A 24,911-nucleotide genomic window follows, 5' to 3' on the forward strand; every position below is an offset into this window, starting at 1 on the left:
CCCTTCCCTTTCTCTTTCCTTTCTTTCTTTTCCCTTTCTCTTTCCTTCTTCTTCCCTTCCCCTTCCCCTTATCTTCCTCTTCCCCTTCCCTTCCTTTCTCTTTCCTTCCCCCTCCTTTTCCCTTCCCTTTCTCTTCCCTTTCCCTTCCCTTTCCCTTCCTTCTTGTGTTTTGTTTTGTCAGTGGGAGAGGAAAACTGCCTTGCCCTCACCGCACTTGCCTGGTAGCTGACCTGTTTTCTTCATACATCCCCCTCCTACTGTGCTCCACTCAGTCTCTGCCTTCTCCTAGTGCATCCTATGGGACAGTCATGTGCAGAGCAAGACTATTCCATGTTCCCCAGAAATGTGAGTGTTGAAGGTTTAAGAAGATAGCCCACCTCTAGCGGAGGTGATATACAGGAGTCTATGTCAAGATTTTTTTTTTAATGTGGGGCAACTACTGTATTAAATGTACAGGAACTTTCTATACACAGACGCATATAGTAAGGTTTTAAAGGGATATGATTGTACTTTGAATGGGAGACAAGCGTCCATCAGCAAGCAGAGACAGGCAGGTGATATTCAAGAGGTGTCAGCGAATCCCTGCCCTTCCCCCTCATCCGTGCAGCTCAGTCTACACTGGCGATTGCCTTGTTTATCAAATGTTCCAGGCAAAGCCAAACGCCTTTCTGCCTGATGGTTTGAGCTGGCTGTTTTTTCCTCTTGGATCCTCTTCCCCCAAATAATCTGCCTGGTTAACTCCATTGCCAATTCAAGTCTTCCTCCATGAGGTTACCCTGCCCATGCTCTTGTTCTCTTTGCTTTGATCTACTTTTTTTTTTCCCTCAGTTATTAACCACATTCTAGTAACACTAATAAACAGTGCTCTTTTTTTTATTATGATTTCTTTGTCTCCACCTTTTAGAATGTAAGCCCTGCGAAGGCGCAGATCTTAATCTGTTTGGTTCATCAGTGTACCTTAGGCCCTTTGAATAGTTCTTGGCCCATAACTGGTGGTCAGTAAATGTTGAGTGAATGAATGAATGGGAGAAAAGAATTCAACAGCAAACAGAGAAACAGAGATTGAAGCTGAATACAGAAACTAAGGAAACAAGCCGTGACCAATACTTTTTTTGATTGGTGATTGTTGACAATCTTTTGAGAATGGGAATCGTAGGGAAATGAATGAAGGGAAATACAGTACATTCCCAGAAAAATGCACATATCCCCAGCATTCCAGATACAATTTCAGGAGTTTGTAGATATGCTCACCTACTCCTAAAGCCCATTCACACCTTCTCTCAATCTTCAAATTACATCTCATCATGAGATCAGATCACCATCAGACACACTTCCTAGCATTTTCAGAAACAGCCAGGGAGCTGATCGCTGTGTTAATTGTAAGCTGTTGTCCCTGCCGTCACAAAGTGTCCTTTCACTGGGGCCCACAGACAGGATTTTTCTTTGATTTCAGGACAAGGAATAGCTGTTCTGCCTCTTCAGCATTGCTCTGATTTTTATCTTATGAAAATCGTAAACCACGTTGCCAGTCGTGTGTCTGCCCAGCACATTGAGTTCGTGAGAAGTAGATCTCCTTCCTGTTAGTTTACAGAATGTACCTTGTGTTTCCCTCATTCTTGGCTCCACCTGACTGGCCTATACTGATTATTCTTTCTGTTTTCTTTTTCTTACCTATTTTTAGTGTTTTATCTTTTGTGAAGTTCCCTAGGCTACCCTAATGAATAAATAAAATAAATACTCAATAGAGTTCCTCCTGGTTTTTTACCCAGATTTATGAGACTACAAGTTAACCTGAGGAGAATGTTGATTTCTGCCTTTCAGTGCCCCACTTCTGACATCTGCCTCTACTGTCCTCAGCAGATGTTAGGAATAGCTTTCCTGCCTTGAAGAGCAAGGCTTATTAGATTAGAGAGCTATCTAGGTCTGTGGTTTTTCTCTTGTCTTGATGTAAGTTAAGTTTCACCTTTGTTCCGTTCACTAAGCCAGCTCCTCTCCCGCTTGCATTATTAGCTTGACTCCACGAGAATTCAACTCCTACGGCTCCCGCCGAGGTAACGATGCCATCATGGCACGGGGGACATTTGCCAACATTCGCTTATTAAACAAATTTCTGAACAAGCAGGCACCACAGACTATACATCTGCCTTCTGGAGAAATTGTAAGTATTGTGTCTTCTGCTTGGTTGAGAGGCCGGCATTTGTCAGGCTCTGACTGAAATTTCATCGGTTCAGGTATTTGAGGAGGGAAATTCCAGGTTAAGGTCTCCAGAGCTCTTTATCAACAAGCACTGTTGTATGACTTTATTAGCATTTAATTTCACTCACCACACCACTAGAAAAAAAAGGGCCCTCGGAGGCCTGCTAGGGTCCTAATGGGAGCCATTTGGAGTTGGCCCTGTTACAGCGGGACTTGTTGAGCCACAGATGGGAGGCATGTGAGAGGCAGAGAAAGTCTACATTTTGAATCGGACATACCAGCTGTGGAGCGTTCATTCAGCAAGTTATTTTCCTCTCTGAGCCTCATTTTTCTGACCTGCAAAGTAGAATGATACTTGCCTTGTCCGGCTCTGAGGCTTACACTTAAATGGAATGACACATATAATGTGGCAGATACTCTCTGACACATGCAGTTTGTCCTCGGCATCCAGCAGATACTGCAAAGCTGCTTGAACACTGTTTAAGTTACTTGAGAAATAGCCCTTCCGACTTACTTAACAATAATAGTAGCTAGTATTTATATGGAACTTACTACATCCAGGTACTCTTCTGAGCTCTTTGTATATATTGATCTATTAATCCTCATCACAACCCTCTGAGGTAGGTACCATGATTGTCCGTGTTTTAAGATCCCAAAAGTGGATATTAAAACCTAGAGAGTCTGGCTCCGAAGTCAGTGTGGTCTACCGCCACCCATATGCCCCAGTTGTAACAGATGATATTTTAGTAAAGCAGACTCTTCACAGATAATCACTAGTCACCAGGACCCAACACAAAGTCAGTGCCCAGTAGATACTTGTTCAGTGAAGAACAGGGACGATAAACTATTCAATGAAAAAAATACAATTAAATGGTCGAATGCCCAAGAGACCAAGGGGAAAAGGCGTGCAGTTATAGACACTGGGAGGCCTCCGGTATACGGCCGTCACAGTGAACCCCTCTTATTTTTACAAGTCCTGCCGTGGCATAGAACTTCTGGTCAGATGTTCAGTGCCTCATCTGAAATAAGGAGACCGAGATGAACCGACATTTGAGCCAAGCCTTGAACCTGAAAGATAGACATACACAAAGAACAGGGTGTGGGGAGGGAAAGAAGATAACAGAGATAATGCAGGGAGCAGAAGAAAACTGCAAGAAAAATACTGTCTTCTCAGAGTGCTGAAATGATTTTCTGTTGGTGGTATAAGGTAATCAGAGGACAAAAAGGACTTTTCATAAAAAAATAATAATAATAAATATGGGCTCTTTTAATAATTAAAAAAAAAGCCCCTAAAAAATTTCACAGGAAAAGTTGCTTAGTTGAGAGAATCTCTCAGAATATAGAACAGAAAGACAAAGGAAAAGTTAGAGAGAAAATATAAGAAAATTCAAGACGGAGATGAGGAGGCTCGGCATCTGACTCAACAGAGAGGCTGAAAAGAGAAGAGAGGAAAATATTCAAGAAGTAACACAAGGAAAATTCCCCAACTGCAAGATCCGACTCCAGATTACACCCACTGAATGCCCACATGATTACGGGAGAACAGCTCCAAGTCACATCATTGGGAAGTTAAGTGCAGCAGAGATAAGAAGAAGATCTACAAACTTCAAAAGCAAGAAGAACAGCTTATGTGTAATGTTCTGGGGATTAGAAGTGCTCAGAGCAACACTGGAAACAGACTGGTTTGCACCCCAGGATTCCATGTCCTATGTTAAAAATAATAACATATTCAGATTCAAAAACTTTAAAAATACCCCTCAATCCCTGTCTCAGGAAATGACTTGGTGAATGCGTTTTACCAAAATGAGGGAATAAGCCAAAAAGGGAAGATGTAGGATCCAGGAAAAGAAATGCAAGGGATCCCCAGGACGTTGGTGAAGGAAGATTCTTCCATAACATCAGTGCACCACATCTAGAGAAGAATCCGTCTGAATTGGAATAGGACTGAAGCTTGAGGAGTTATCCCTCCATGGAAAGGATGTTTTCATCTTTATTTTTTAAAATGTTTATTTCTTTATTTTGAGAGAAGAGAGTACGTATGTGTGAGCGCACACACGCAAGCAGGGGAGGGGCAGAGAGAGGAGGAGAGAGAATCCCGAGCAGGCTCCGCACTGTTAGCACAAGGCTAACAGTGGGGCTTGATCCCATGAACTGTGAGATCATGACCTGAGCCAAAACCAAAAGTTGATGCTTAACCAACTGAGCCATCCACAAATCTCATGGTTGGTGAGTTTGAGCCCCACATCAGGTCAGCCTGCTGTCCTTCTCTCTCTGTCCCTCCCCTGTTTGCTGTCTCTCTCAAAAATAAAAAATAAACATTTAGGGGCGCCTGGGTGGCGCAGTCGGTTAAGCGTCCGACTTCAGCCAGGTCACGATCTCGCGGTCCGTGAGTTCGAGCCCCGCGTCAGGCTCTGGGCTGATGGCTCGGAGCCTGGAGCCTGTTTCCGATTCTGTGTCTCCCTCTCTCTCTGTCCCTCCCCGGTTCATGCTCTCTCTCTGTCCCAAAAATAAATAAAAAAACGTTGAAAAAAAAATTAAAAAAAAAAAATAAACATTTAGAAAATAAACAAAAATAAAAACAAATGACATACTTCCTGATACATTTGAATGTCCTTAGAGAAGATTTGTACTTTAGGCAGAGTGTTTGAGGATTCATTGATGGGTAGGGACATAGAAATAGATGAGTGTGTGTGCACGCACACACACACACACACACACACACACACACACAATACCAGTGGGGATTTTTTTTTTAATTGCCAAGAAAAGGAAATCATAGTATATTACATGACTCAGCTATAAATAACATTCACATAGTCAAAGTAATGCAGATACCAAATACTGACTTACCCAAAATGTCTGACATAATTCTATTGGGAGGTTGGGGAGAGGGGACCCTAGGGGAATGGTAGTTAGCCAAATCCCCATTGAAGCAGGAAATTGGTAGATAACAAAATGGAGAAATGAAGAACTGGTGGTTTCAATATAACACTAGAGCCATAGAGGAGCAATAGAAGAAAACAACAAAATTTTATGTCCTCTTCTTTAGAAGAGAGGGAGAGTGCAGGGAGCTGTTGCTGTGTAAGCTCCCCAGATTCCCAGAGGGCCATGTAGAACTAACCAGAGGCGCCAGCAGCCCGCCAAAATAGTAATTTGTGAAAGCTTACTTCGGAGTTTGATTATACACCTTTCTAGAGCTTCTTTTGAAGGAAACACTCTTCTGAGGGATTTTTTTTTTCCTTAAGTAGCCAGGAGAAACAATTGTTTCATTACTTAATCACGAGCAACAATATCACATCTTCCTGAAGTCTTGGCTCCGCAGAACATTCAGAGTTCTTGTGAAAAACACATGAAATTGTTTGTGTTAGATGTTTCTCATGTACACTAAAATATTAGTCCTCTCCTGTCCTTTATTGATGGAGGCTTCTACTTCCTACTGTCTCTGCCTTGACTTCCATGTAGAAAGGTGGCTAATAAAAATTTGCATTTTTTATGATTTTAGAACATGTTGCCTTCTTTGTGTTTAGCTACCCTTCCCAAGGGACCGTGACTGAGTCTCTGAGTCAAATCCCAGGTTTAGCTGAGATTCTCTGTTTTTTAAGCTTTAAAATAGTTTAATCAGGGGTGCCTGGGTGGCTCAGTCGGTTAAGTGTCCGACTTCGGTTCAGGTCACGATCTCGCAGTCCGTAAGTTCAAGCCCCACGTTGGGCTCTGTGCTGACAGCTCAGAGCCTGGAGCCTGGTTGGGACTCTGTGTCTCCCTCTTTCTCTGCTCCTCCCCTGCTCGCACTCTGTCTCTTTCTCAAAATAATAAACATTCAAAAAAAAATTTTTTTTAATTGTTTAATCAACGGAAGAGGGGAAAAAAAGTCTGATCTTTTCCTTTTTTTCCCTTGGTGCCTTAAGATTAGAATTGTTTTTCTAAAACGAGGACAACAACCAGGCATTTCAGTTAAAAGAATATACAATTCACCGGTAGGGGTAAATAGATGGAGTTAATTGGAAATTTGTAAATCAGACAACTGATTGGTTGAGTTTCTGTTGGCTTTGTGTTGACATGGGCCACTGAAGACCCTTCTGACCCTGCAGTTACCAGGTGCCACTGCCTGTGTCCACACTCTGTGCCTTTACCGCATCTGTAAAACCTTCCTTTTCTCTTCCTCAGCTTGATGTGTTCGATGCCGCGGAGCAGTACCAGCAGGCTGGCCTTCCCCTGATCGTGCTAGCTGGCAAAGAGTATGGCTCGGGCAGCTCCCGGGACTGGGCGGCCAAGGGCCCTTTCCTCCTGGTGAGTATGATGGAGAGAGATCCCAGCAGGCGAGCTCAGGAAAGCGTGTGATGTTTGTGCAACTGCTTCATGGTGGACCTGGCTTTACCTCACTCAGTGAAGGGTGACCTAGAGTTGCACTGGTTCCTTAGATCGGTTATTCATTTTCGGGAGACCATGGATCTTTGGGGTGTCTGTAGAGCAGTTGGGACGAGGGTCTGTGAAGTCTCTGAAATTCTGTTGAAAAGGGTGTATGTATGTCTTTGTTTTGTAGGGAAGAATTTCATGGTTTTCATAATACTCAGTTTGAGGATCAGAAATGTATCTCAGGCGGTTGTCCCAGGAGCGCAGTAAGCCCGGGCGGCCCATCCTGTGTTGTCGGTCAGGAGGTTCACAGAAGGGGAAAGTAAGGAGCCTGCGCTTTGGACACACGCGGGAGCGCACGTTTTTACAGTCGCTTCTCACTGCCGGTGAATCAGCTTGTAGACTCCCGAGGGAAAAGGCAGTGCTCTCTGGATGTAGACAGGCAGCTCTTTAGAACCTTCTACCATTTCAGGGCCTGACCCTCTGGCGGCGTCCCCATGGAGGGGCCATGCAGGGAGCAGGCAGCTTTTACCTCCTGAGCATTTGCTGGAAGAGCCTTGCAACTCAGCTTTAATTCTCGGGGTTGGGTGATACGCCATAGCCAGTGTCAATCCAAATGATTTATGGCTCCAGCAAATTAAGCCTTGGGAAGCACTAAGTAAGTTGACATCCGCTAAATAAGTTGATGTCTACAGTAAAGAATGTGGTGTCTGGCAGGCTGCCCTCCAGAAGTCCAGGATAATGTGTTTGAACATCACACCTACTGTGTTTTTCTTTTTTTTAATCCATCCTTTTGCTCTGGCACGGGGTGGGGGGAGGATGTTCTCTGATTACTTGGTAATATATCAAAAGCCTGCCTTTTTGAGAAGCTGCTAGAAAGAACCGGAGAAATGACAGAAGAGGAAAGGGTTTTAGGAAGAAGGCTGGGAGCTGGTGGTAGAAATGAGACCCGGTACAGCACGCAGCCAGAGAGGGAACCGTAAGAGCTGGCGGAGGGTAAGAGAACCGGCACGCAAGGGGCTCCTAGGAGCCTAGACCTCTGTACAGAACGGCTCCAGGTTCGGGCAGCCCAAGCCAGGCTGCTCAGCAGTGCTGGGCTGTGCTCCTGGCTGAGGGGGACTGACGACTGCGGTCTGCGGTGCCGCGCAGCCCTTGCCGGGAGCTAGGCACGTGCACAGGACCACCCCCCTCCTAGTGAATACGTGTACGTAAATCCAGACGGAATATCTGCTGCTCTGAAGAACGTGTTCTTCCGCTATACACTTATTTTTAAATGTGGAAACGCTTGTGGGATTTTTAAAAATACCTATGCCAGGATCTCATGCCCAAAGATTCTGGTTTAGTTGCTAAGGAGAAAGGCCTGCATGTGGGCATTGTAAAAGCCTGCCCGGGTGATGTGAATGTGTGGCAAAGTTTGAGAACCAGTGCTTTGTGTCTACGGCTCCCGCATCTTACAAGAATCACTAGCTTCCTCCCCTCCATGCTCCCTGCAAGAGGTCCTGATCTGGGGTAATGCCTAAAGAACCTACATTTTTAACAAGTTCCCAGAATGATCCTCATGCAGGGGGGCTTAAAAGTATACCCTAAAGGGGCACCAGGGTGGCTCAGTGAGGTAAGCGTTCGACTCTTGATTTCAGCTCAGGTCATGATCTCAGGGTCGTGAGACTGAGCCCCAAGTCGGGCTCTGCACTGGGTGTGGAGCCTGCTTGAGACTCTCTTTCCCTCTCCTACAGCCCCTCCCCCCTCAAAAAAAGTGCACTCTATGTATCAAGAGCCCGTTTAGGGGTATCTTAATATTATATTACAATTAACTAATATTTAAGAGTGGGGTGTTCTAGTTAATCAAGGATCCTGGCTTATTGAGCACTGCTGTATATTGCCACTTCTAGTTCACCAATACAATGTACTTTACAGGAAGTCTTAATATCAAGACTGTATTCAGTGCAATTCGGTCCTTGAAACAGGAATTGTAAAAGCAGCACATCATTTACTTTCTCGATAGTATGTTCTGGAAGTTGCTTTTTTGGTTAAATATTTTGTGTCTACACCTATAGTAGCAAAATCCCAGGGAAATAGAAATGATTATGGTGTTTTGTGGTGTAGAATCCAGATAACAATGAAAGTTTGCTAAGAGATGTTGTATCACAAAGCAGCTAAGTGTGTGGTCAAACTACATGGGTTCCAATACCAGTTACTCCACTGACTGCGTGGGTAAAGGGGGGACAATAATGGCCTCTACCTCCCAGAGCTGGCAGAGGGTGGATTGAGAAAATCCATTCACATGCTTGCACGTGGCCTGTACTTATAGGCAGTCAGTTCAGACTATCTACTGTGTTATTTATAATTAGAGAGCAACTTTATTGTAAACAGCCAGTTGGTACTTAGAAAGAATTTAGGTGTGAGAAGACTTAAGAAGCCTTTTGTAAAGTTTCCTTGTAGCTAAAGAAAACTGGAACTGTGTCCAAAGTACTGTCTTGGCTCCTCAGGGAATCAAAGCTGTCCTGGCGGAGAGTTACGAGCGCATTCACCGCAGTAATTTGGTGGGAATGGGGGTGATTCCCCTCGAATATCTTCCTGGGGAGACTGCAGACATCCTGGGACTCACAGGGCGGGAACGATACACCATCATCATTCCAGAAAACCTCAAACCACGAATGAAAGTGCAGGTCAAGGTAAGCTGAGCCTCTCCGCACCGGGCCCAAGTAAACAGGGCTGTGTGTTTATAATCAATCCCGTCAGAAGGAAAGGAGTAGAGTTTGGAAGGAAGAAAATCACTCAGTAGGACTGCAGGGAGGATGGCAGCTGTTGACTGATTACTTACTGCTTGTTTATGCGTGTGGTCACCATCACTTCCTTTCTTACCCTCCAACCAGCCCCGCTGTCTCTGCTGTGGCCCAGTCTCCCTTAGCCCAGAGAGGGGTGGGGGAAGCTCAAAGACCACACATTGTCACATTACCCAAAAAATACCTTTTTATTATCAAAATGTGGACACACCCCATCCCTGAGCCTCACCCCAGGCCCCAGATTTTGATTAGCCCAGAGGTAAAAATGACAGCTCCCTATGTGAGGTGAGGCCAAGTGCCCCGCACTGCCTATGGGACCACCTTAATGAGACTTCTCTTGACCCGCAGCTCCTAGAGAGGGTTAGAAAATACCATGCAGGGGCACCTGGGTAGCTCCATCTGGTAAGTGTCCAGGTTGGGCTCAGGTCATGATCTTGGGGTTTGTGAGTTCCAGCCCCACACTGAATGCTTGGGATTCTTTCTCTCCCTCTCTCTCTGCCCCTGCCCCCACATTGAGGTGCGCGCATGCTCTCTCTCTCTGCCTCTCAAAGTAAATAGAGAAAACGCCATCCCGAACATCGTTAGTTGCTGCTGCCCCAGGAGACCTGGTTCTCTGTTGCCTGTCACCGCCATCACTCATACGCCATGATGCTTCCCTGTGCAGAGAAGTCCACTGGGGTCTCGTCCAAATGCAGCTTCTGATTTCCTGGGTCTGGGCTGGAGCCCGGGACTGCACGCGGCAGCCCTGAGGACAGGGTGAGTGGGCGCCCCTCCCTGCCTAGCCTCCTCCCTCACGGATTCTCCTCTGCTTCTTTGTCATCACAGCTTGACACCGGGAAGACCTTCCAGGCCATCATGAGGTTCGACACCGACGTGGAGCTTGCTTATTTCCACAACGGGGGCATCCTCAACTACATGGTTCGCAAGATGGCCAAGTAGGTCACCTGCACCTGGAGCTGCACCAGGAGGGAGCGAAGTGCCACCGGCCGGCCGGGCCCTTGGTGCAGAGCACCCCCCTCCACGTGCGGGCCTCCCCCCAGGGGTGCTGCCTTGCACACATGCACGTGAGCACGGACGTGTTCTGGTGCCATCCCTCCAGGCACAAAACGAGCAGTTTCTGCATTCTCTATTTTTGTGAATCTTTGGCTCTCTCTCTGGAATTTGGAAGCTCAAGTGGTGGCAATGTCAGTAGTGCCAGAAAGGGAAAACTGAGCTTGTCTTTAAGGAAACTGATTACAGGATGTTGATTTTTTTCACTGTCAGCCTGTTAAGTCTTCTCAGGAGGTGTTGCCTGTCCTCTTTCCTGTTTGGCTCTGCTCCCCTCTTTTCGGTGAAACCTTTCCCTTGAGACTCCCTGGCCTATGCATAGTATGCCAGAGTTAACTGACATGGATAGATGAGAACTTTCTCCCACTTCAGATCACAGTAGTGATTGTGACTCCCCTGCCCCCTTCTTCCTTCAGAGTGAATGATCCAGACAGCTCAGATCAGACACTGACATTTTTTGATTATGTACCTTTGGATGGATCAACACTAAAGAAATTGTGACATTTTTCTTTTGCTATCTTCGAAAATCGTCCCCAGAAAATTTTTCAGTTAAGAGGAGGACTTTGGAGGTGGTTTTGGAGAGAGACTTAGAACAGATTAAATCTATTTTCAAGCAAACCTTTTTGACTTTGGAATTGAATTCTGTGGTATGTGAGGCTTCAGTCTGGGCCTGTTTAGAGCAGAGCGAGTCTCAGGCTACCAGCATCCTGAAGCCTGGGTGACGTTTAACCTCTCCTGCTTTTACAACCACATCCATGCTATACAGGTGAAATGGAAGAGTTGGGGAACCAGGATTTCTCTGCCCTGGTTGGGAGCAGACAAGAAGTTAGTAGGAGCAATAATGTAAGTGTGGTGAGCAGATCATCATTTTTTTATTTTCGTGTCCTCTAGTTTACGTCCTTATTGTCATTGACGTCATTTTGGGGCACATGTCTCAGCTGCCGTAACAAAATATCATAGACTGGGTGGCTCAAACATCAACAATGTATTTTCTCCTTCCTGGAGGCTACAAGTTAAGATCAAGTTTCCAGCCACTTCATTTCCTGGTCAGAGCTTTCTGTCTTAATGCATGTGTGAGGAGACAGAGAAAGAGCTGGCTCTCTGTTGTCTTTTAAAGATACTGATTTTATCAGATCAGGGTCCCAACCCCTGGACCTCATTTAACCTTAATCACTTCCTCAGAGGTCCCTTTTCCAAAGAGACACACTGGGAGTTAGGGCTTCAACATAGGAATTTTGGGGTGGGGGACAAAAGACATTCAGTCCATAACAGGGCACCTTATAGCTCACAAGTTAGTCTCCTTCTAATGAATTTTAAATCTCAAGTCCAGCATGCAGGGAATGTGGCCAGGCCATCGGAACACCCGGGATCAAGTCCCGTCTCTACCTCTTCCAAGATAAGGGACAAGACAGGTTATTGAGCATCCCTGCCTCTGAGGTCCTGGGACCTAGTTTGTGCTAAGAAAAAATTACAGACATAACCTTGTTGTATAAAAAAAAAGCCTGGGACCTTCAAATAAGGATCAGTCCTAACATAAAAACACAAAGAAAGGCTGAGAAAACAGACCTCACTGCCTCAGCTCTCCATGACTGAGCTCCTGGGGAGCTGTGTGGCTCCCCGAATCCAGTGGCTATGCAGAGACAGATTCTTGTGGCTATGACTTCCAGAACGGGGTCCCTTCACTTCCAGACTCCTCTGCCTCCAAACACACCCTCTAGCCTGTTCATTAATAAAACGTCTTGCCCTGTGTCCCAATCTTGGCCACAACCGGATGGAACAAGTAAACTTCTCTGGCCTAGTTTCTCAAGAAGGCATCAATCTCCCTGCCAACTGCACGTATGCTGCCCTTGCTGGTCCCAGGCCTCCCGCCTCTCCACAGGAGTCTCATCTCCTTTGTTCTCACAGCTTTCCAAATCCATCACGCCTGCTGCCTGCTAGGAAACCGTGTGTTCTTTGGTGTGCACCCTGAGGTAACAGACTGATCCAATGCAGCAAGTAAGCACGTGTGTCTTTGGCTCTGAGGCAGCCTTTAGTACGTGGAGGGAAAGCTAGGGGAAGGGTGCATTAGTCACAGCTCTTACTGGCTAAGAAGCACAACTCAAACTGGCTAAGCAAAAATATTAGTCAATGGTAATAATAATTGGCTCATAGAACCTGAAGAACAGAGGTGGCCACGGCCCTAGGCTTGATTGGATCTGGTGGCTCAAACCCAGGTTCCCTCCTTATCCTCTCCCTCACTTCTTACCTTCCGTCTCCACTGGCCGCCTTCTTCAGGGCTGCTCCATGTGCAGGGGATGTGGTCGCTAGCAGCTCTGGGCTGGCAGTTACTAGTTTATGAACTTAGAGATTTATCTGCCAGTATTTTGTAGGCTGAAATTGGGAGTTTTCCAAGTCGCCAAAATGGAGAACAGTATTTGTGGCCCCGTTTCCCGTTCAAGGTTATGTGAGGACAGTGTGGTACCCGGCAGGGTTATGCAGGAGCAACGGAGAATCACTTCTGGAAAAGAGAAACTGAGGTTCCATGGCTGCCTTCTGAGGAAGCTGTAAAGTGTCATGACCACAAACAGAATTTAGCACCCGAGTAGTTTTTGTTCACCTGGACAGCCTAATTATCATGAACAAAGATTATATAATTATAGCTGATAGTTTTAATAGTTTTAATAATTTGTATCCCAAGAACTGAGGCCTATGCATTAAGTACAGATTTGCTGCGTGAAACCATATAGTTTTATTACATAGGGTAATAAAAGAGTTACTGGCTATGATCCTGAAATTAACATTCCAACTTGGCTCTGGTTGTTTAGTCCACGTCCGGGCTGGATACCTGCTGTTGTGCTTCTGCAGGACGTTAACGGTGTCCCATGAACAACAGGCTTCCAGGGTCAGTGTATTTGGGAACCGCTGGGTTAAGTGGGTCTTGTTAGCACAGAACCGACACAATGACACAATGACCATGTAGGCTGTAAATCACTCACTGGAGGGGCAGGCTGGCAGCAGACCGTACAGGAGCCCATCTGCTCACAGGCTATTTTCTTCAGAGCGTCTCACAGCGTGTGTGTTCCACAGGACATGCTGGAGGAAATGCTGACCTGATGGTTTGTCTCTTTAAATTCAAGTAACAATATCAGTTTTAAGGACAGGAATTGGAGTTTACAGCCCTTGATACACAATCAGGCATTTGAAGAAAAACCCATCACAGTGTCAGCACCGGCAGGGGCCAACGAGAAACCAGGTCCTGTGGGTGCATAGCGGATTGTGTCGGAACCACCTGATGAACTTCAGGAAGTGCATGTGGCTGGACGCCCTGCTGGAACGCCCTAATGGAAGTGGGGCATATATACCCCTGAAAAAGACTCCCCGATGGGTTCTGGCAGCCAGCCTTTGACCTAGAAATCCAATGACCTGCATTTAGCCATCAGTCAAGAGTTTGCAATTCTTAAAACCCTAAACTGCCAGGTTTTTTCCATTCAGTAAATAGTAACTGAGGACCTAACTCTGTTTCAGGCTCTATGCCTGGCCCTGGCTTGACTTGGTGCAAAAGTCCTGTAAGGAAATCCTAGGTTTTTTGTTTTGCCTTCAGTCTGCCTTCTGTTGGCTGAAGAGAGGATAACTCACCTTTATCCAAACTGAACCATGTAGATACTTGAAAGAACTTTTCTCAAATAAATCTCCAATAGGTGTTTTCAACATCCTATTAAAGTTCTTAAACAACAGCATCCAAAAAAGGCAATCACATATCAAAAGAGGTACTTGTGAGATTGTGATTTATATAAGAAATGTGTATTTGGCTTTCCTCCCCATTTCTGGCACTGAGCTCCTAAAAGCTTTGGCATTCCCTAAGTGACAAGCAACATCCCTAAGTGACATCTTGTGATGTTAATGACGTGACTTTTGGACCACACCTAAGGATGGGGGCTGGTTGCCAGGACAACCAACTCTCTTGAGATTAGAGAGCTAGAACTCTCAGTCTCACCTCCTGACCACTGGGTAGGGGAGCTGGAGGTTGAATCAATCACCACTGGCCAATAATTTGATCAGTCATGCTCATACAATAAAGCCTCCCTAAAAAAACCAAATAATTTTGTTTGGAGAGCTTCTAGTTGGTGAACAGGTAGAGAGTTGGAGAGGGCATGGGAAGTCCCTGCCCTTTCCCATACCCTGCACTATGCATGTCTTCCATCTGGCAGTTCCTGAGTTATATCCGTTTCTGATAAACTGGTAATTTAGAAAGTACAATGTTTGTCAGTTTTGTGAGTCACTGTAACAGATTAATCAAATTCAAGGAGGAGGTCATTGGGACCCCTGATCTATAGCCTGTCAGTCAGAGACACAGGTGATTACCTGGACTGGCAATGATGCCAGAAGTGGGAAGGGGCGGGGCAGGCTTCTAGGACTGAGAACCCTTGACCTGTGGGATCTGAAGCTATCTTCCAGCTTGACAGTGTCAGAACTGGGTTGATTTGCAGGGTACTCGGCCAGTGTCAGACAATTACTTGTTGGCATGGGAAAATAAAACTCAAGCAGGTTGGCTTAAGTAATCCATTTTTATTGTGTCTAAGAATATTACTGAGAGTAACCATTACCATACAACTCCTATATATATATATATCATGTACTTTTCATACATTATTTGTTAAAAACTCCACTAACCCTTCCAGGTAGGTGTATTATCCTTGTTTTACAGATGAAAGAAATTAAGCCAAAGAGGAGTTATGTAACTGGCAAGTTTGCTGACTCTTGGCCAGCACAACTGCTTACCAGATCAAATGGAGAATGAGGTGGCTGAAGCATGTTATCCCATTGAACTTCAGGGTTGATTTGGGTGGTCTCTTGGACACCAAATAGCCTTCAGATATAAACAGGTGCTACATGAAAAGGGTTATATAATCACAGATGTTGAACATATTATTAGCATTTTGTGATGTTTGAAGGTTTGTTTAAGCCATTTATGGTCCTGGTGAATTACAAACAACTAATCTGAATCTGTTTTAGAGAATACTTAAGTTATTACAGAGCCTACCCTGCCTTGAACACAAAATACCGTGGCCTACATGGAAACAGCAAAACTCAGGCAGTTGTGCCCATGTCTGGAAAACCGCAAACAACTCTCAGGGCATCAGCCAACCTTGTTTAATGACACAAGAATGCCACTTGAATACATAGTCTGATTTTTTAAGTGGATAGGACAGCCAAATTTATCTCCTCAGTTTCATCCAAGGAACCTGAGAACAGAGTCCAAAGTGTGGACCATCAACTATTATTACAAAATGGCTTGAGATGACTATTCAAAGGGAACAACAGCACGGGTTAAGGAAACAAATTAATAGGGCAAGATGTACAATAAACTATAAAAACAGAAATCAATTTCTCAAGAAGTACTGTATCCTCTACATAATCCCATTACTAAAAGTTGTCCTACAGAATTTTAAGATTACATGCCACACACTGGTACATAGAAAATATGAGTAACTACTATATCTATGTATATGAATATTTATCGAACCCTTAGAATTATCAGCATTTAAGAGATCAGCATAGAGGAATCAACAGCATAGACTGGGACAGAGCTAACAGAAATAGGAGCCAAGAGGGGGTTCCAGGAAAGGAGTACTCAACAGGGCCAAAAGCAGCAAAGAGATCAAAGAGAGAGAAGGCCTAAGAAGTGCCCGATGGATTGGGCACTGGTATTAACAAGAACAATGTCAGTAGATTAAGGGCAAGAGTCAGTTTACAGTAGTAGGTTAAGGAAAGAAAGGGAAGTATGGAAAAAACTTTGAACATTTCTTTCTTTCCTTCCTTCCTTTCATTCATTCATTCATTCATTCTAATGTGTACCCAGTGGCTACTGGATATTCATTGGGGGTCAGTTGCAAGAGGAAGGATAGGAAAAGAAGTTAAGGCTTTTTAATTTTTCCCAAGTACTTAAGAGCTTTATTGGCCTACAGAAAGCCATAAACATTTAGTTCAATACAAGCCTTGGGCAAATACCTTCACAATGGTACAAGCAATCCATGATTGTACCCACTGGGGCTAATTTCTTCAGTCAGGGTCGGTCATCCATCCCCTGTAGCTAAAGAATGAGGCACCCAGGTCATTTGGACATTTCCTTAGCATCAAATGGTATCTTCTCAAAATGAAAGTCCTTCCACTTTGCATATAGTTTCTGAGCTCCAGTTGCAATATCCTCCACCACAAAACTTTCTATTTTTATAACTGGAATCTCAAATATCTTATACTTCACATGGATTCCCCAGTCATGGCTGCAGTTTGGTCTGGCACAGAAGATCTTTGCTCTCTTCTCAAAATATCCAAAGCTCTTTGGTTTGGGGTGTAGTTTACTCACAAAGCACTTCCTGAAAGCATCTCCAACCACAGTGTAATGGCATTCCTACGGATGAAGGGATTGAATAACAACATTAAAACCAGTACAAAACCGTGATTTAAAAAAGCTCCACCCTAATCTGAGATGAAGAGCATGTAGGATCCCACTCATTTTACAGATGGGGTAAGAAGGAAATACGCATTCACTGAAGGCCAGACCAGAATCCACGCGGCCTGACTCCCAGTTACACGGGTGGAGATGAGGGTGGGGGTCAGGGTACAAGTGAAGTGACAGGGGCCATCTCATGAAGAGGAGGACTAAGAAGTTTCCAGGGAACTGAGCTTCTGAAAATAGATACCCTTTATTGATTCAGAAACAAAAGGGAGTATTTATTGAAGATCTCCAAAGACTGAATTTACCTGGCAGGCAAAATCCAAAGGATACAGAGAAGAGCAAAGGGTCAATGTGGATCTGAAGGGGGCTGGGGACTAAAGGGTTCAGAGGCTCTGCCTGTAGTCAACTTTATAGAGTAAACCTCAGAAAGGCCACACTGTACAGAACAAATGCAGACCCCAACACACCAGCCCCTCGGGAAAAGTCATAAAGCACCATTTCAACAGAAAAATCACTCAAATTGGAGCTGAAAGGACCTTTTATAGCTAAAGAAGCAGACTCCTAAAGGCCTGGGAACTTGCTACTATCACCCCTAATATGCTTCTTGCTCAGAGGGACTGATTAGAGACTTCAGCTTTCTGAAGCCCAAAGAGAACCCTGAAAACTCATCATCTGAACAAGCCTCCCCTTTATCAGCAGCAATGGAGTTCTATCCAACTTTTGTCTTTAGACATTTTTGTATCCAAAGTTTTATCCAAAAGTATTAGGGAAAAAAAATTCAGAAGACTAACCTGTTTTTTAAAATGAGATATTTTGTTTTCGTTATAAAAGTGATTTTATCCCAAAAAGAAAGTTTAGAAAACATAAAATAGTAGAAAATATCACAGAATTTCACTGCAAAATAGTAATGCCTTTTAGATATTTCCCCTAGTCTTTTTTTCTATACAAAGTTAAATTTATTTTTTTGTTGCTGGTAGTGATGGTGGTATTATTGCTATTATGTCACACTGCTATAGTCCTAGCATATTTCCAATTTTGTGTCCTTGTTATTTTTCCCACTTCATTAGTTTGTAAGAAGTTTTTCATTATACATAAGCTTCATGATCATTTTGTTTAATAAACTTTACTTCGGAATTATTTTAGATTTACAGAAAAATTTCCAAGATTATCCGGAAGATTCCTGTAGACCCTTCACCCAGCTTCCCTGAATTCTCACACCCCATAGTACATTTGTCAAAACTAAGAAATTAGGATTGGAACATTACTATTAACTACAGATTTTACTACTTTTTATAATAATACTCTTTATCTGCTCTAGGATCGAATCCAAGATACCCCATTCATTTAGCATAACCATTTTTAATGGCTATGTAATATTTAGTTAAGTGGCTTCTTTTTCTTCTTTATTGTTAAGGATTTCCTATTAAAACGTGTTCAGCTTTTTAAAAATACATTGACCATGGTCATGAAAACAATAAAAATAATAATGTCTGACTATAAATATCTCACCAAGAGTAAGCTTTAATTAGTGCTAAAAAATGACCCAGTGCTCTTTGTTAAAAAGGCTGCTTACCTCCACCACTCTGATATCAACAGTGTAACATGCAAAGGCTTTGCACTTTCTGCAGAGCAGTTTTTTATTTTCCTTATCAGGTACAGGTTCTACTTTTCCTTGCCTATCCCTGATGACTTTTTCTTGAATCTGTATCTGGAGAACCTACATGCAAAAAAACACACGCAAAAAACAAACAAACAAAAACCCCACATCATCAGTGTAATTTGTGTACAACTAGGAGGTATATATATACACATATACGTGTATGTAATCATTCATTTATATACAACTTCCATGAACATACAGTACCTGACTTTGTTTATTAAAAAAAAAAATCCCATAGATTATTTTAATGGTTCTCCTAATTCTTTGTTAGTCAGTGTTTAACTGTGACCTCCAATTAGTCTTTTAATTTTTTCATCAAAGATGCTCATAAAATACTAAGGATGTCCATAAAATAGTCATCTGAACCATGCTTTCTACTTTAGTGGTTGGCAAAATTTTTTAAATCCCTCACAAATAAACATATGATATATACTGTTTCAGGCATGACTACACCCACTTCTAGGGCAGAGACCCATTAAATGGAACAGCAGGCAGAAGAGTCCCCATCATCTAAAAAAATTTTTTTCTCTCCTCTTCCAACCATAGGAGAGTATTGTTGAATTACAGTAAAGTTAAATGTATATATAGTATGTCTGCATTCTATTTCAAACCTCAGGACATGGCTAAGTATAACTAAGAACCTGGACATGATGGAGAAAATAAACCTAAGAAGATTCCAAAGGTTGAAGAGAGGATGGCAGGCAGCTAGGAAACACATGGTAGAACAACATGGTGGTGACTCCCTGGGTTTTCTTTTCACCTCATATATCCAGACTTGGGGCTGAAGAAACAAGCAAGCAGAAATGCCTACGGACACAAGTAAAAAATATCTCAACAGAAGCCTACTCTCTCTAGCCAAAGGACCTGGAAAGGCACAGCCTAGCAAGCCAAAAAACTTTCAGACATTAACTGTTCTACTCCAAACATCACAGAATAACTAACTACGGCCTAGGGGCGCACCTGGGTGGCACAGTCGGTTAAGTGTCCGACTCTTGATCTTGGCTCAGGTCATGATCTCACAGTTCGTGAGTTTGGGCCCTGCATTGGGCTTTGCGTGCTGTGCTGATGGCGCGAGGCCTGCTTAGGATTCCCTCTTTCCTCTCCGCCCTTCCCCAACTTGTGCACGCACACTCTCTCTCTCTCTCTCAAAAATAAATAAAAAAAATTTTTTTAAGTTTATTTATTTTTGACACAGAGAGAGTGTGAGTAGGGGAGGGGCAGAGAGAGAGGAGATGACACAGAATCCCAACTAGGCTCCAGGCTCAGAGTTGTCAGCACACAGCCTGACGCGGGGCTCAAACTCATGAACCATGAGATCATGACCTGAGCCAGAATCAGACACTGACTGAGCCACCCAAGTGCCCCTAAATATATATATATATGAAAATAACTAACCTATTTTTAGGGTGGCCTTACCCCTACCCATGCCAGCAAAGACTGAGTGGGGCACCAAAATTTCCACTTGCAGAGCTGTAATGAAGAACCTTGACACTCTCACCCCATGGTGTCAGAGAAGGCCAAGAGGGGAGCCATGACTTTCAGCCCTGCCAAATGGTAGACCCCCTTGCCTGTGATGTCAGGGAGACCCTGTGGGGAGCCAGAACTCCCACACACACCCCCAACAAAATTACCAGCTACCAACAGGTCCCGGCCACACTTGTCCCAAACTCCCTCTCATCCTTTACCATTTCTGCCTGTTCTCTATGGCTGTAAGGGGAATCCCAAATGTGATTCAACAGTCTAACTCAACATGTTGATACTTAACCTGTTTTGTTCTCATCCCACTCCTGTCCTGGCACACTGACTACAAAAGAATGTCTGTGTCTGGCCCAGCCTCCATGTCCCCTGGAAGATTTTTACTCTATTTCTTCTGCCACAAAGGAATCTAAGCAGCTTGTCACCCAATGGAAGAGACAAAAATTAGGACATGGGGATGAAAGCTATTATGGTTTTAAAACTTTTATTGCCAACATTCCCATATGCTACAAAATGGGAAGGTGGCGCAGTGAAAAGCCCTTATCTTCAGTAAAATTCAGAAGAAAAATTAAGAGGAACTAAAAAATTTCCCTGCCATTCTCAATGAAACTGTGGAAGAAGTATTTTTAAATATTTTAGTCTCTAAGCTTTAGGAAGACATTTTTTAAAAAATGAGAAAACATTAACAAAGTTAAGATTTTATGTCCTAAAATAAGTGTTAGACCACTACTTAAAACTTTCTTGATAAAAGAGATTATAACTTTTTAAAAATATGGACATTATGGAGTCAGTCTACTGAAATGTAAGGTTCATCTTTGTGAAGGTCAAGTCTACCTCCCATATGCCTCTGTCCATAACAACTCTCGTTTTTTGAGCACTTACTTTGTACCAGGCACTGTGCTGAGTGATGCACATACCCCATTTTATCCCCCAAACTGCCCTGTGAATTAAATACCATTACTTTCCTAACTTTATGAATGTTGAGACTGATGACTTAAGAGACAGAGTTAATGCCTGAGGTCACATATCGCCTAAGTGGCAGCGATTCTGGGATCAAAGTCTCCACAAGGGGTCTAGAGAAAGTGTGGGGGTGCGCGTACATGCATGCATGTGTGTGTGCATGTGCATATGTTTCCTGATTTTCCCCAATCTGGTTCCATGCTTCTGGGTTATAAAGGAAATTACAATCAAATGAAGGTTACTACCAAGAGGCTGAACTGAACAGATAATGCCACTCCAAAGTGCACATTACTATCCACAGCCACAACAGGCATTTTACCACGTGCATAGTGCACTGGGAGCTCTTCTCAGAAGACTCCAGATATCAGAGAGAGGGGCCTGAGGAAAAGACAGGGGAGGGCAGGGTTCTGCCTGTTATGATGTAGTCCTCAAGATGAGCTCCCAACTTAAGGGTCGTTCTAACTCAGTTTGTCCTTTCTAACTAAAAACCAAACTTCAAGTATCAACACTAATAATTTGTATTTTAATCTCACTGAGACTTAAATCAGAATGACTCCGAAGTTCACTGCAGGACAAAATTTTAAGCATAAACTTATTGTTCTAATGCAACACTCAGAGCAATATGATAAAAGGTACCAACTATGCACATATTTTATTACAGTCAGATTCTGAAAGAGTTAACACAGATTAAAAGACTTACCTTTTCTTTAAATACTACTTCATTCCATGTCTGAAGCATTGAAATGGAGTCATTCATCATTTTTTCTTTGTATATATTTATTTTTTCTTTTTCAATTACAACAGCATTACTAGTCAGAAGGAAGCACTTGCTACCTCTCGCTCTTCCTCTGCCTATCAGAAAACAAATATTTGGTGCCTTTGACTTAAAACCCTGGTAAATCTGAGAATAAGTCAACAAAAGGGTATTCTTAAAATTCAAATTTGGTTCACTGAACTCCACTTTCACAGGAAAGGTGAGCTGTTAGAGCATGGGCTCCAATGCAGGTATATACCTGAATATTAAACTACATGTTAAACTAAGAGCCCACACTAGACTGGCTTCCTTGGGGTCCCCATGGTGCAGGGTGATTAGAAGCCATGTTATCAGAGACACTGCCTTGAAGACAATCCAATATGAACCCACAGGATGACATTGTGAGCAAGCACTCTAAGACAAATAACACATCCTCCCTCAAAGCCTTCAGGGAAATGGGAAAATAGATATGTTCACAGTCATCAGAATATGGATGGCAATAATAAGTGCTATAAGAAAGATCACTGTAAAGGACTATGTGCATTCCAAAAACTATTGCCAGCTGGGGGAATTAGAGACAGGTGATACGGAATCAGGGGAAGAGGTTAAGAGGTAAAATGAAGATTATCAGTAGCAGTACATGAGCACTTTCTTCAACAACGAGACAATGATGAAGTCAGGCTGGCAGAAGTGGATAATGAATAAAGGCGAAGAACGGGAAATAGGTCGGAAAGATAAATTGGTCCTGGATTTTGACCTTTTTAACATCATGTAAATTGGGACCTATTAGAGTTCCTATGCAGGGGAGTAATATGCCCAAAGCTGTTTTTCAGGAAGTAAAGTGGCCGCTGTTGTTATGGAAATTGAAAAAAGAAAGAGAGGCTACTTAGGAGATCACCTAGTTGAGGTAAGACAGAAAAATCCCATGGAGTTTTTCTTCTAGAATACAGGGATCCATCAGTACCACAAGCACCACCATGAGAGGTCCACATGTTGGCTATACATATACAGTCCAAGTGGGAATTCTGTTTCCATAAATGTCAGTCAATGTAGGTCAATTAAACAGTACTCATTGTGCACAAGAATCAAAATGGGATATATATTAGTGGGCAAAATTGTACTCCCCAATCCTGATCAAGTAAGTCACTGTTAGGGCCAATGATATCAAAGTCCACTGTGCCAAACAAGGGTCAGTAAAAGAGGCCAGAAGCACAATGACTGGTCGAACGTAAGTTTGTAAATGACAGACACACTCACAAATCAGACAAGCTGGCAGTCACTTAGTAATGGCATCAAAGCTCTTCTTACCTCTAGTTTGGATCATTTTGATGACATTGCCCACATACTCATACAGGATGACCAAATTGCACTCAGCAATGTCAATGCCTTCATCAGCAACTGAAGTCGCGATCAGAATCTTTTTATCTCCATTAGTTCTGAATGCATCCAATGCACACTTCTGTGCTGGGAGTGTCATCCCTGCATCAGAGTCAAAGGGCATTTTAGAAGTCACCAAAAGAGGGAACTTTACCCTTGAAAAATAGCCATTAATGATGGAATGCTCACTACATGGTCAAATACTAAAGTAAGTGCTTTATATCCATGATGTCAAAACAACCCTAGGCACTAGGGCCTATTCTTATCCTTGTTTTAGAGGACATAATGGTGGTGTTTAACAATTTGGACTCTGCCACAAGACTGCCTGAGTTCAAATCCTAGCTGGGGGACTAACTAGCTGTGTGAGATAACAGTCATGTTATCTCAAAACAAATACTGATTTTTTTTTTGGGGGGGGGGGGTGGGGAATTATCAACAACTAATCATAATGCCTTTGAATGTGTCCAGGACTTTACAGCTGAAAAAACAGTTTCACAACTACTTATTCACTGGAACTTCACAAAGCCCTTTTTGGTTGATGTGGAAAGTGTTCTAACTCCCCTTTACAGATGAAGACCTTAAGACTTTGGAAGTCTGATAAACTGACAGCCTAGTTAGTGGCAGAACCAGGCCTGAATTTAAGTCTGAGACCCTAAGAGTGTGCAGTTCTCAGTCATGGATATACTATGAAGAAAAAGAATTTCAATGGTCTCCACCTCTGAGTTAATAGAATTCATAAAAGTTGGCAGCCAAAATCTGCAGATATATTTTAAGGCCAAAACGTTCACCCATTTCTTCCTCAAACATTTACTCAGCAATTATAGTTTGTCAGCTAAAAATATAATGGTTAAAAGGTCCATTTTTACCTATAAGGATCTCATAGAAGAAGAATATAAATAGGAAGCTATAATTCAATGTGATGAGCAGTGAAATGGAGGCAGAGTGGATCTAAGGGATGGGAAGGAGAGACACCTCAACTTGTCTTAGGAGGTTGGGGAAGGCCACTTGGATAAGCACAATGACTGGTACAGAGTACCATTTCCAAACAAATGTGGATGGACGGATGATGGATAGATAGATGATGGATGGATAAATGAATAAACAAGAAAATATTTTGAGTGCCTATTTGTGAAGAAATAACAAAGTTTGAAAATCAACTCATGTAGGAGTCAAATTGCAGAGAACTTTAAATTCCAAGTGCCATAATTTGGCATTGGACTTCATTTGGTAAGCTAAATTTTCAAAATCTGCATTTACTTTTCAGATTCATGAAGTTTAAACTTTGTATAAGTGCAAGAGTGATGAGTGAGGACTGACAGGATGGGGACTGCTTATTATAAACAAAACTAAACAGGAGGAAGGAAGTGAAGACCAGTCCCTGCTGGTCACTGAGGGGTGGGGAGCACAGCTGCAAGAATGTCACGTGGGGGCTGGTCACACTAGATCTTCTTGGATAATAACAGAGGCATCCTTTCATGCTTTAACCACCCTAGCTAGATATCAGGATTGTCTGCTTGAGCTTTTTCTTTTTCTTTTTTTTTAAGTTTATTTAATTATTTTGAGAGAGAGCAAAGAAGTGAGCAGGGGAGGGTCAGAGAGAGGAAGAGAGAATCCCAAGCAGTATCCACCCTGTCAGCACAGAGCTCGACTAGGGGCTCAAACTCACGCAATGTGAGATCATGACCTGAGCCGAAATCAAGAGTCAGACGCTCAACTGGCTGAGCTACCCAGGTGCCCCTGACCTTTTTTTTTTTTTATTGTAAAATATATAATACACATAAAAGCATCAATAGTTTAAAAAACAATAAAATAAAAACAGAACATTTCTATTTCCAGCTGATCTTAATCTACTGGTTGAGAATTGGAGAAAAA

At 43.1% G+C, this 24,911-nt stretch overlaps 2 protein-coding genes across 5 annotated transcripts in view; one reads left to right on the forward strand and one right to left on the reverse strand.

Moving 5' to 3' along the window:
- Positions 1-10,971, forward strand: part of ACO1 (aconitase 1) — a 65,422-nt gene extending 54,451 nt beyond the window's left edge. The window contains exons 18-21 of the mRNA XM_049624763.1: positions 2,011-2,158; positions 6,361-6,483; positions 9,033-9,218; positions 10,155-10,971. Coding sequence (XP_049480720.1) covers positions 2,011-2,158; positions 6,361-6,483; positions 9,033-9,218; positions 10,155-10,268 — 571 coding nt within the window. The 3' untranslated portion in view covers positions 10,269-10,971. The remainder of the gene's footprint in view (positions 1-2,010; positions 2,159-6,360; positions 6,484-9,032; positions 9,219-10,154) is intronic.
- A 40-nt stretch (positions 10,972-11,011) lies between these two features.
- The window catches only part of RIGI (RNA sensor RIG-I), a 61,101-nt gene continuing 47,201 nt past the window's right edge, over positions 11,012-24,911 (reverse strand). For 2 of the 4 annotated variants that reach the window (XM_049624748.1, XM_049624732.1), the window contains 4 exons: positions 22,971-23,141; positions 21,609-21,760; positions 18,386-18,529; positions 13,489-16,764 (listed from right to left, as the gene is read on the reverse strand). In XM_049624748.1, coding sequence (XP_049480705.1) covers positions 16,468-16,764; positions 18,386-18,529; positions 21,609-21,760; positions 22,971-23,141 — 764 coding nt within the window. In that variant the 3' untranslated portion in view covers positions 13,489-16,467. The other 2 variants (XR_007456531.1, XR_007456538.1) reach the window with 2 other exon arrangements.

The sequence above is a fragment of the Panthera uncia genome, chromosome D4 (assembly GCF_023721935.1).
Source record: "Panthera uncia isolate 11264 chromosome D4, Puncia_PCG_1.0, whole genome shotgun sequence".
Taxonomy (NCBI): Eukaryota; Metazoa; Chordata; class Mammalia; order Carnivora; family Felidae; genus Panthera; species Panthera uncia.